This window comes from Temnothorax americanus, unplaced genomic scaffold (genome assembly GCF_048541705.1).
Source record: "Temnothorax americanus isolate GAGA-0224 unplaced genomic scaffold, ASM4854170v1 Scaffold11, whole genome shotgun sequence".
In the NCBI taxonomy this organism is placed as follows: domain Eukaryota; kingdom Metazoa; phylum Arthropoda; class Insecta; order Hymenoptera; family Formicidae; genus Temnothorax; species Temnothorax americanus.
Window position 1 is genome coordinate 4,292,497 of NW_027509242.1, and position 12,740 is coordinate 4,305,236.

General features: G+C 44.1%; 1 protein-coding gene across 1 annotated transcript in view; it reads left to right on the forward strand.

Annotated features, from left to right (window-relative positions):
- LOC143907065 (uncharacterized) overlaps nucleotides 1–12,740 on the forward strand; it is a 40,394-nt gene that overhangs the window by 22,840 nt on the left and 4,814 nt on the right. The window contains exons 7-8 of the mRNA XM_077423582.1: nucleotides 323–10,015; nucleotides 10,494–10,933. Of these exons, the coding sequence (XP_077279708.1) occupies nucleotides 323–10,015; nucleotides 10,494–10,933 (10,133 nt within the window). The remainder of the gene's footprint in view (nucleotides 1–322; nucleotides 10,016–10,493; nucleotides 10,934–12,740) is intronic.

Sequence of the window (12,740 nt, forward strand, 5' to 3'; positions counted from 1 at the left end):
ACGAGCGGAGGCATCGATTAGTTGACATACGCGCTCGTCGAAGTATACATTCCCATAATCGTGCACACATTTGCGCAGGCAGGGTGATTTTTATGCTGCCGTTGTACTCGTTTTACTTTTTTTTTCGATAAAAACGCTAGATTTCTTGCTTCAACATGGTTTTGTTATCCTTATTGTTGCAAAAGTAAATTGTAAATAAAAGTGTAAGATAAAATGTTATTAGCTTCTTGAAGACAAAAGCTTAGAATTTTGTCTCAATGGCAACGAAAAAAATTTATCACCGCAAAAGCTGTAGCGACATCTTTGGGCTTTGTTGAAACAGGTGCAGACCAGAACGAGGCCTCGCATAATCGGCGACAGCTCGTCCCGAATCTCACGTAACAAAGCCGCCCTGAGGAACAAACTGCTGAAGAACGCCAAGTCGATTCAGCGGAATCGCTGTCGAAGCGACAACATCGCCGCGGTGATCGAGAGCGTCGTGAGGAAGTGTCACGAGACCGAGAAGAAATCCGACGGCGATGTCGAGAAAAGCATCGAAACCGAGAACGAGGGTAAGAAGGATGCCAAAGAGGTGAACGAAGGTTCGTTGAAGGCGACCAGCAAAACTTCGGATCAGAGTGATAGACCTGCTCGACCGAGAGCCGTTGGACGACCTAAAGTTCTCGGTAAGAGGAGGAACGTGAAGAACCCGCAACTTCAAGGCAAAAGCGGTAACAAGTTGGCGAAAGCGATGAGTAAGTTCGCGAAGTTCAGGAATGGCACTGCATCCGAGACGAACGGCGAAGGCGAGGAGACATCCTCCCCAAAGAGTACACCAAAGAATGCAAGGACGACGCCGAGAGCGATTGACAAAGACGAGGGTGATCTCGACAGCAAGAAAAGGTCGACGACTCCTGGAGTAAGGAGCAAAAATAAATCGACGGAAGGCATACTGAAGAGAAGGCGTTTCGTGGATCCGGTGGCTTCCTTGAATGCCTCTCTTAAGGCAAAATCGCAGTTGCGAACGCAGGACGGTAAGTTTGCCCGCAATCCGAACAAGGGTTTGTCAGCGAAATCGGAAACAAAAACGGACGACGGGAAACACAAGGCGGACTCGATTGAAATCAAGCCTAAGCTGAAAGCGACGCAGAAGTTGAAGAAAACCGAGGTCCAGCTGCCACGAAGAGTCACCCGACTATCGTCGGATAGTGACAAGATGCCGACTTTGGAACCAGTCGTGCAGATCGTTTCCTCCAACGAGGAATATGTCGATAAGTCGGCGAACGATCTGCCTATCTTGTCGCCAGTGACGTCGTCGGGATCTCTTCAGGATCAAAAGGCATCCCGAAAGTACGTTTTGAAGGAGAAAGAGGGTAATGTCGAGGCTAATACCGATCTCGAGGCTGTTTCTGAAAAAAGCAAAAAAGTGCAAAAATCAACGAGAGGAAGAAAGCCAAAAGAGAAAACGAAAAACATAGCGAAGCAAAAGAAGATTAATACGGTTGAAGAAAACAAAGTTTCCAAAAATAACTTAGCGGTGTTAAAAGATGATAAAATAAAAGGTAGAAAGAGTTTATCGGTTAGTGCTAATAGCTGCGAAAATAGCAAAGAAGAAACGTCAAAGAGAGAGATTGCCAAAAAAGATTCTAGATTGAGGAAGGAAGAAGTAACGAAAGAAACTCGGAGCAACTCGAAAACCAGAATGGATAAAGATTCCGTGAAATTGTCGGACATTCCATTCGAGGTGAAGAAACTGCTGGGTTCGGCTAGCAAGGAGGATATTTTGAGTACACTGGAACTCGCGTCTAACGACTCGAAACGCAGCCTGAGGCAATCGACACCAAGATCGAAAATACTTCAAGTGAACGACAAGAGTCCGCGGGAACTCGATGACGAATCGGATGGATTGAAGAGCATGAGCAAGAAGGAGAAGACTGAAGCGTTTAGAAAATCGTCCAGGAAAAAGAGCGACGATAAGATGGCAAAAACGAATCTAGAAAAAGATTCGTCTAACGCGAATGCTAATGCGGCGCAAAACGAAAGAAGTCAACAGGGTAAAAGAGACAGAACAGCAAAAACGAAGGAGATTGCAGTTGACAATCCCGATGTGGAAGGTAAAACCGATGGCAGACAAACGAGAGGATCATTGAGCGATGCCAAAAGTGAGCTTACTTTGGAAGTCGCAAGCGATAGCTCTCGAAAAAGTGGCTTGCTGGGGAAACGTCGCAGTCGTAGATCGATCGACGAAGATAAAGAGACTAACACGCGCACGTCCGAAGAACAGAACAGCAATGAAAATGTTATGTCGATCGAAAAGGAAGCCGAAAAGGAGCTTGATAAGGTCTGTAAGAAGGATAATGAAGGCGAAAGTGATAAAAATTCCGACGATCGCTTAGACTCGACGGTAGTGAATATCAATTTGAGTCACTTGCAGTCGGAGACGAGCAATCTGTCCATCGACAGCGGTAAGGAAAACTCCTTGGAAACTCCCGTGAACGTTCACACCAAGGTGAAAGTAGGAAGACCTAAAAAGACGTGGGGCGCGCGCCGTGAGAAGTCGTCGAGGAAGAGATCCTTGAACAACGTCATCGGTATTCTAACAGAAGGCATGAATATTCCCATAGAAGCGCAGCAGAACGTACAGGTGCTCACGGTTCAGACCAGTCTGGATAATCCGGACAGGGTAGCGCGAAACGGAAGCGCGCAACAACCAAGCGGTGGCGAGGTGACCGCGGTGGACTCAGCATTCAGCGAGCTGTCGATCCTCGCCAAGAGTGAAGAAGAATCCACAGAGAACGAAGCCGTTACGGCGACTAGCACGACCGACACTTCTCACGCAGACGATGAGAAGAATGCTTGTCCTGATGAGACGCAGGTCGAGAATGCCTTCGTCGACGTATCGTCGAAAGTCACAACTGTTAAAGCGTGTTCGCCAGCCAACGACATCATCCTTGATCTGTCCAGAAGAAAACCCAATGGCAAGGGCTCTTTCTTAGAGAAAATTGTGTCGAAAATAGCCAAGCAGAAGGACGCTCTGCTAGAAGGTGAGGTAGGTTCTTTGCTTGACACTGCGGCCGATGAGTTGACCAGCATTCTCGATGAGGTCGGATCACCTACCTTGGCTGATAACGCAGAGAATGCAAATTCTGATGAGGCAAGCTATGTCTCGAAAAACAACAAAGATAACAGTGCGACAGTTATACCCACTGATAAGGAACTATCGGTAATCGATTCTGAAATACAAGCGTTGGAAAACGACAAAACCAATGTCGAGAGTACGATTTCCAAACATTCAACAGATTCTTTAGATGCTTCAGACAATCTTGAGGAAAACTTGGCGACAAAGACTGAAACGCAAAGCGAGAATCAAACTAAAGTAAGTGATGTTTTAGATGTTGAGATGAAGATCGACGATGATGTGGACAGAAATATGAATGATGCAATGCTTTCTGTTGAGGAATCACATGTTGAATCTTACGGGAATAAATTGATAACGAATAAAGAAGCAGTTATTTCAATAGAAATTCCAAATAAAAGTCTTACCGATACTTCAATTTCGCATCCGTTAATTACGCAAAAAGAAAACTTAGAAAAACTCGAAAGAAAGGAAAGAGTCACGAAATCCAGGAGAAAATCCAGGAAAAGGTCATTGGAGAACGCAAGCTTTAAGAAACGTAAAAAGAGACCATTAGAAATCGTCGAAGATCGCGTTGAAGAAGATGTGCAGAAGGAACTCCGGCTGAGCGACATCATCACGTCCAAAGACACGTCCAATGTTGGAAATGAATTTTCAAAAGAAGATAGCAGCATCGTGGAGACTTCAAACGCAGATACCGAAATTGAGAAGTCGATGTCGCTTCAATGCAGCGAATACGAAATTATCAAGGATGATTTGAAATCATCGAGTTTAGAGAAGGACCTTACAAAAGCTAATGATGAATCGAGTTTAGAAAAATTCACCGATCTTCCAGAAGTAACTTGTGAAAATGCGAAATTAACGGTAAGTCTTGAAGAATCCCTCGACAAAATAATTCCCGAGAAAAATGCTGTTGTAAACGATGTTCGATCGACAGAACTGGTTGAGAAAAGCGCTGATTTTTCGATATTATCTTCAGAGAAAACCGTTGAATGTGAAAAATCTGCTAATAAGATACAGAAAAAGGATCAAACTGATACGAAGGAGCCTTCGTCTAAACGTACATCAAAGAGAAAATCGCAACCTGCCTTAACTTCTTCGATAGATGCTGCGACAGATACTCTCCAAACTTCCGTAAAACTGACTGACGAGACAGAAAAGGTATCATTTTCATCGTCTATTGTGATAGAACAATCTTCGGAATCAACTGATGTACAACCGACAAAAATTGGGACCACTAGCGAAGACTCGGACGTTCCTTTAGAAAAATTATTTTATTCAACGGAAATGTCTGGAAAACATAAAGAGATACAAAATACAAACGATTCAGGTCTTGTCAATTCGACGCCTTTAAAAACAACGAGAAAACGTGGCGCGAAAAAAAAGTTATTGGCCGATGAGCATCTAGAACTATCGGAAGACAAGCCTGCCGAAGTTGCCTCGAAACGCAATGACGAATCCAGCATCGCAGATTCTAACAAGCAATTATCGGCTAGCTTGGAGAACTTCAAAATACCGGAAGTAAAGGATCTGCTGCAGAGCGGGAAGAAACGAGGCCCGAAGAAGAAATCGCAGCCTGAGGATGGTCGCTTTAACGGCGGAAGCATTCCCGAAGAATCTCGAGCGAGCGAGGAACTTGCGGAGAACAGCGAGATGTCCAACTTGGTCGAAGAGAAAGTCGAAGAACAAGAAGAAACGGAGAAACGTGTAGAAGAATCGAGCACGAAGAGGCTCGAAAGATCGAGTTCTTCAGGTTCGATCGGGCTTACTCCACCTTCAACCAAGACGAGATCTACGTTCAAGAAAAAGACACAGCTGTCGAGCGAGGACCTTGCCGATTCCAGCACTCGAAGTCAGGGTGCCGAAAGCACGGACGACCTGTCCGAGAGCTCGTGCGTCAGCGAGTCCAGCTACTTCAGGAAGAAGCGATTCGCGAAGAAGAAGAAAAAAGAGGATACGGTAGCTGACGATAACGCGCGAGATGATGTTTCTCTCACAGATTCGATAACGTTGAAGAGCGATAAGCAAAACGCGAAAAGGAAGACGAGCAAAACCAGATCGTTGCTCGACGAGCATCTTGACCTCTCCGACGCGGACGACATTGACATTCCGATGGACATCCAAGCTTCATTAGAAAATACGGAAGCGTTGGAGAACATCGAACGAGAGTTCGAACTTGCTGAAAAATCTTCGGATCTGCAAAACGAAGGCGCAGACAAGCCAACGGATGATACGGAGGACAAAGATTCGTGCGCCACCTTGGAACGACCGGCATCGAATAATGATTCTCCGGATAATCCGGTCACTCCGAAGAAACGTGCGGCTGGCAACTTCGTGGTGGTGCACACAAAGACCGGCGAGATTCTGATCGTGGAGAAGCGGAAGAAGCTAACGAAGGAGGCAGCGAGATTTTTCTGCGACGTGTGCGCCACCAGCTTCACCCGCAAGAGCTCCCTGAAGAAACATACGTTGTCGCAGTCGCATCTATCGCAATTGACAAAATCCACCAAGGAGAAAATCGAGCCTGTTAACAGCAGTACATCGGAGAATGCTGAAGAATACGACGACGAATGGAAGAGTAATCAAGAGAATGATCAACAGACGGAGAGCGTTCCAGAAGACTCTCGGTCTCATGAAATCGTCCGAAAGTGTTTGGAATCAGACGAGAGTTACATTCCTTACGTAGCTAGCGTGGAATCGACGAAGCCTCTGGTGGATCTTGGAAACACAAGACAGATGTTGGAAGATAAACTACTGGACGAAGAGATTTGCAAGATCACCGAGAATATGAGTCATGACGAGTATGTTCTGACCGATCATGTGACACCGGATGAACCGATGTTGTCGTCGACGCCGATCAAGCCCGTCAAAAAGCAGCAGGAGGAATCGGTACGAGGCAAGAACGCTGACAAGAAGCGGAACAAGTCGAAGAAGAGGAATTTAGCGGAGGAACATTTGATCTTGGACTCCCCCGAATTGGAAAAATCTAAAATCGACTCGGATGAGCTTCCAAAACCAACTAACGACGTCGTGCGAATTTCCTCGCCATCTTGCGACCGTACTTCGACAAAAGAAACAATGGAAACAGTGGAAAAGGTTGAAGATGTTTCTAATAAATGTGTAGATATTGATGAAATAAAGAATAAGTCGGAATTAATCGTTAAATCTTCGAATGAAGAAACAAGTTCAAAATCAGCATGTGATATCGATGCAAAAGCTGAACAACGAACAGAATCCAGGACCACGAGGAGAACGCTGAGAAAGCTCTCCAAAGTGGATAATGAGGTAAAAGAAGAGACTTCAGCTTCAACCGAGACGAATCGTTTCAGCCTGAGACCCAGAAGAAGTAGAAACATCCAGCATTACGAGGAATCTGACGTCGAAGCTGATGTATATTTTATGGACACCTCTATGGAGATTAATAGCGACGAAATAGAAAGTAATCATGACGCGCAAAAGAGACAAGACGAAGTGGAAGAGGAAACAAACAAAAATGTATTACGGGAGGAGACGCTCGTTGACACCGAAGATAAGAATCCGCAGGATGCGGAAGTCGCAAAATCAAAGACAGACACGACGAACGATACTAAGAAAAGGAAACGTGGCAGACCGAGGCTTAAAAATCGAATTGTTCCGAATTCCGGTATCGCTTCAGCCCACACAAAACCCGAAGTTAATGAAAATGATGTTGTTGCTACGGACAATCTTGACGAATCAAAAACCGAGGATCAAAAATTAGATTCGCATACCAAAGAGCGTCTTGACGAGGCCGGCAAGGCGCCACATATTGATGCAAGTGCCCAGCCTCTTAAACGGAGCAGAGGCAGGCCTAGGAAGAATCCTATACCAATTGCAAATAACTCTTCAGTACAAGCAGATAATTCGAGTGCCTCCGAATCGACCAAATCAAATCATGATGAAGTGAAAGAAGAGACAGACGCGACTGAATCACGTTCCAAAACGATTATCGAAGAAATTGCATCGATCGGTTCTTTGATACCGAACGCGGAGTCTTCGCCCGCCGTTCAAGAGCACGCTCCGGAATCGAGTTTATCGGAAACGAAGAAAGATTTATTGAATGCTGAAGAGGCTCGAAGCACCGAGCCGAGCGTTTCTGAAGATCAAATGGCGCAGAGAATAGAATCTACGGATATTGAAGCAGACGATACCGTACTCGTAGAGAATTGCAAGAATACGCTTACCTTCGACATTCCATCAGAAAAAGTCGAAATATCGATGCCATCAGAAATAAATACGTCTGTTGATGATGCAAAATGTGTGCTAGAAGACAAACATAATGACGATACGAGCGTGAATATTTTAATGAATCTAACGACCGAGTCTTCAGCCGAGCTGTCTTCGCAAATTACCGAACAGGTACCGATCGACGATTTGAGATCGGTTGAATCAAAAGCAACCGACAACGATGAGAGCTTCAAGGTTCAGAAACTAGCAGACATCTCGGAAGAGAAACCAACAAAATCAGAAGAAGAATTCCCCGAAGAAGTTCCCGAAGCAAAGCTTTCAAGATCGGAAAATAGCGAAGACGAAGTTTTAGTCACTGACGATAAATCTCTTCCCGTCACAAGTTCCCACGAATCTCAGAAGGTAACAGATAAATTAGAGAATGATAGCATTTGTGACGAAAAGACATCTCGACTGGAATCATCTAACAAGAAATTATCCAGAAAGTCGACGAGTAAGGAACGAGAAATTGATCGCAAAAGATCGAAAACGTCTAAGGGCAGAAGGAAAAAGGTCAAAATCGCTGAACTGTCGAGCGACAGCGAGAACGATGATGACGGGATCGAATCCGTTGCTTCGAGCAAGAGCAAGATCGTGAAGAGCGTGTTCGGCCGAGTGTTCGGCGGTGAGAAAGCGGACAAGGTGAAGGAAGTGCTGAACGACTGGGTGTCACGATCGGAAGACGACTCGGACATGTCCAGGAGTGCTTCCGAAGCGAGATCCTACCTGCGCGGACCGACAAAGTTCCCCGAGAACAGGCACAAGAAGGAGAAGAAATGTCACCCTGGCTCCGAAACGAAGAAGGACACCGATCGATCACCCAGAAAGAAAGGAAACGACAAGTTCGGTAGTGAGGCTCACGGGAAGGCGAAGAATCGGAAGAAACGAGAGAAGAATGTCGAATCGATATCCGAGGATCGCATCGAGTCGTCCATCAATCCAGCCAAGCGGAGACACAGAGAGAGCAAGATCAGGGCGGACGAGAAGATTCTGAGAACCTTCGATGACGAGTCGCCGACTGTTTCGGAAGACGACAAGATTAAGGGAACGAACAATCAGATTAACAATGAATTGAACGATAAGGACAAGGAAACGAGGAGACACCTTGAAAAGGAAACGACTAAGGAACGGACGAAGGATAAGAATTTAACCTCCGAAAACTGGGAGAGTCTTCGAGTCGATCACGACGCTCATGGAAAGTCGAAGAATAGTTCCAGCCATCGTAAAAAGCAGGACGAGCGTTCTTCCTCGCCATCGCAGTCTAATGTGTTCAAGCACAGACGGAGGGAGAGCAAGACCAGAGCCGGCGAGAGGATCTGGAGAGCATTCGACCACGAGACTTCATCGTACTTTTTCGACTATCAGGATCTCGACGAGACGCGCCGGATTTCTAACGAGCAGGAGAGTGAGTTTTACGAACCTAAAAACTTGAATCGTTCGGATAATTTGAAGAGCGTTAAACAAAAGGATGAGGACGCTTGGAAAAACGCCAGTTTGACGGATCAGGAACAGAGCGGGGTGCACAGTGGACGCGGAAGGCTCAAGAAGGACTCGAACAATTGCAGAAGACAGGATTCTAACGTGATTAAAATAAGCAAGACGAAAACGAACAAGAAGGTTCCAAGAGGCTCCGACAACGATCCGTCAATTCCTTCGAGAGATCAGGAAACGAAGGACGAAACGCAAAACGATCAAACGACACGATCTACAAATGAATCGAGGAATCGTTCGAAAACTTTGATCAAGGATAATGCTTATGAGTCCTTCTATGGCGACTCGGTTGTTTCGAAACACACGAATAAAGACCAAAATAATTTGCTAGCACATTCAGATCGGTCAACCAGGAAGAACAAAAAAAGGATCGTCAATGAAGATTGGAAACGTTCAGCGAGAAACCTAGAATTCGATCAGGAGGATGATCAGCCGACCGAGAAGGAAATTGGACGAAAAGACGAAGAGTCTGTGATATCGTCGCACAGTTGCAGCAGTTTAGCGGTCAAAGGATCAATAATAAAGAATCAATTGACCGATCTTGATGGGAATTCTCAGACGAATCGAAAGTCCGATGACAACGACGAGGAGGAGGAAGAGAGCGACAACGATCTCGGACGACAAAGAATGTCGCCGTTCTACGCTCGCGAGACTCCCGATAGCTCGATAGAGAACAGCTCCAACGAGGAAGAGGAGGAGGAGGAGGAGGAAGAGGAAGACGAAGACGGCGAAGAGGAGGAAGAGGAGAAGGAACGTATAACGCACGAGGATAATTCCAGGAAGACGAACCCTAACGAATTTTCCGGAGAGAAGATCATCATTAGATCGCCGTCGTCGGGACACAGATCGGATGTGGTGACGATCGCGCCCACAGACGCGATCGAGGACAACGCGTTGGATGTGCCGCGGGAGATCGAGTCGACGATGGAGCCGCGGCAAGGCAAGATCCTCAACTTCGACGAGGAGCTCTTCGTGGAGTGTTGCTCGAGATTGAAGGCCACCAGCGAGAACGAGCTGAGAGGCGCGAAGAAGATTAAGCTGGACCACACGGAGTCATATCATAAACGGGACGATCAACCGCAGGGATTCAGGGTCAACAGAGACCGATGGAGGGACGTGGAGAGCCAAAACAGTCTCGGTAGTCTTCTGGAGTCAGTGAATCAAGTGAGTATTATACATTGGAAATTTTTACGTTTGATTAAATTATCGATATAATTGTGAATTATTAATTATATTTTAATGAGTCAATTATCCCGTATATACAAAACAAATGTGTTATTATCCGTTTGATCTGAGCCATTTAGTGATATGATAATTAAATAAATATAAATCTTTCAGCGATTGATCAACAGTAAATCATGAAATCGTTTAAAATTTGACTATATATTTGTTTAATAGATTAAATAAATTTTTTGCTATTAAATTGTGATTTGATTAATTGGCGAGAAGATTAATTTCAGGTTTCGGGTAAATAGAGTTATAAGTTTCAAATATGCTTTGCTATAAAGTTAATTAAAAAGATCAATGTATTTGATACATATAAATCATTTGATAAAAAATTACATTAATCTTTTTTAAAATTAAACATAATTATAATGAAAAGTACATAATGTGAGGTATATATATCGCTTGGAAATTCTAGTTGCTCGGTGAGGAGATGTGCAACAGCCACGATAGAAGCTATCGAACGCGTGGCAGCGAACGATCGAGCAGATCGGCCAGTCCGGATGCGTCGCGAGTCGACAATCTCGGTTATGAGGACAGTTTGGACGTAGCTTTCGAACACAATAACAAACTGCGAGATAAGATCCAGCAGCGCATGAGGGAGAGCGAGAATCTGATAGCCAGCACATTCGGCCAGAAAATCAACGACAACGATCATCCTGACGACGACAAGCGAGACAGCGTTGGAAACTCGTACTCGTCGAGTATTCACGAACACGAACAGCTATCAACGTCGGTCGTGTCGAATAGAGAACAGGAGACCTCGCCGGGACACAAGAACAAGGTGAACTCGACTCTAGGCGGTCTACATAAGGCGCTATCCAACTTGTTGCACAGCAACGGCAAGCATGATCATAAGTGAGTATCTCGATACTTAAATTTATGCGTCAAATCTGCACTATAAATATTTTCGTTGTGTGATCGTATAGTGAATAGTTTCGAGAAAACAAATTAATATTCTATCAGCGTAAGAAGTACGTTATAATAATGAGCTTTCCAGTTGGATGTGGATAAGTTTGATAAGTTTGACGAGATTCTGAACTTCGGGGAAGACGAAGATTCTTTAAATTCATACTTCGTACTTCGTGAATAAACTTGCGAAATTTTCTTGACCAGCTGTCGTTTACAGACTTACAATTACTGATACCAGAATCTTGTTTTTTTTTTTCCGCTAAGTATAAACTTGACGATTTGTTCTTCTATATATTCACAAGAGAGCTCAGCTTATTATCCTATTTTTATAATGCTATGTACGGACATGCTTAATATTTTAAATAAGTTTCTTCAAAATCCCATTTTGATATGAAAGCGCGGAAAGACATTCAGAGATTAATAGAACGCATATGTGACGAAACGCCGAGCTAGGTGATTAAAAATATCTCGCTCTATTTTGCAGGACGGCTCGCGCGTATCAAAGCGTATTTTTCAGTTTCGCATCGGCTCAACACCTGTTGATTGCTCGTTTATTTGGCCGCGCGGCCATACGTTTTGTTTTCACCCGATTCTTCGATTACGCTAAACTAGATGTAGCGTATGATTGACGCGTAGAGGACAGTCGGATTTTTCCTGGAAAAAAAATCCCCGTGACTCGATTGTTGCGTCGGGTGATTGTCTTCCCGCAGGGCTCGAATCGAGCTGTGTCGAGCGACGTTACGTAAAACGCATACAATCCGTAATACTCCGGCGAATGTTGTTTGTTCCCTCTGCCAGTCTGCCTTCTTCATTCGGAATGCAATTATTCGAGCACGTCGAGGCTCGATTTTCACTAAGGACGGTCGAGAAACCATCGTCGAACGATGCCCATTCGTTCGCGTTGCGTATTGATCCGCTTTCGTCACTCCACTCCGTACGCGATGGACGATCTCTCCCACAACAGCACCGACGTGTAGCGCCTTGATGATACATGGAACTTGATATGTGGCATGTAGGGAGCACTATCGTACCCCACGTTCATTATCCTGCTAATTTATTTACTAGCAAACACTGTTTTCCCAGGAATTTTTATTTGAAGAAAGAGAATATCTAAGTGCACTTTTCCTATGGCCTCCGGAAATGAAATAAAGGGATATTTCCACAATTATGTCAATTAATACAGATTCCATAATTTGTATCGACTCCGTTTAAAAAAAGAAACTTTCATTGGAGTTAAAAGATTAAGGAATGATATTTATCATGTACTTCATGTGTCAGATTTATTTTTTATAATTTGTTATTGGTTACAACATTTTTCGTTTCGTGCAACCTATGAGAGTTTATTGAATAATTTTATATGATATATATATATATATATATATATATATATATATATATATATATATATATATAGATTATTATAACTGTGTGCGTGTGTGTGTGTGTGTGCGCGTGTGTGCGTGTGTGCGTGTGTGCGTGTGTGTGTACAATAACGATATAGAATGTTCTTGTTTATTTGCTATACTCGACTTTATTCGCTGCGGTGATTGACCGAATAACACAATGCGCGTTTATTATTAACTCTAATTACTGTATTAAACCCTTTACAAACATACACATTCTTCAATTTCATATTTTATTCACCGATATACCGTTGACTAAAAATACCGTTAAAAAATAATTTCTCGCTCGTTTCTTTCATTGTCGTTAATCCAATTAAAACTTGTATAACAAGCCATCAAGAATGCAATAG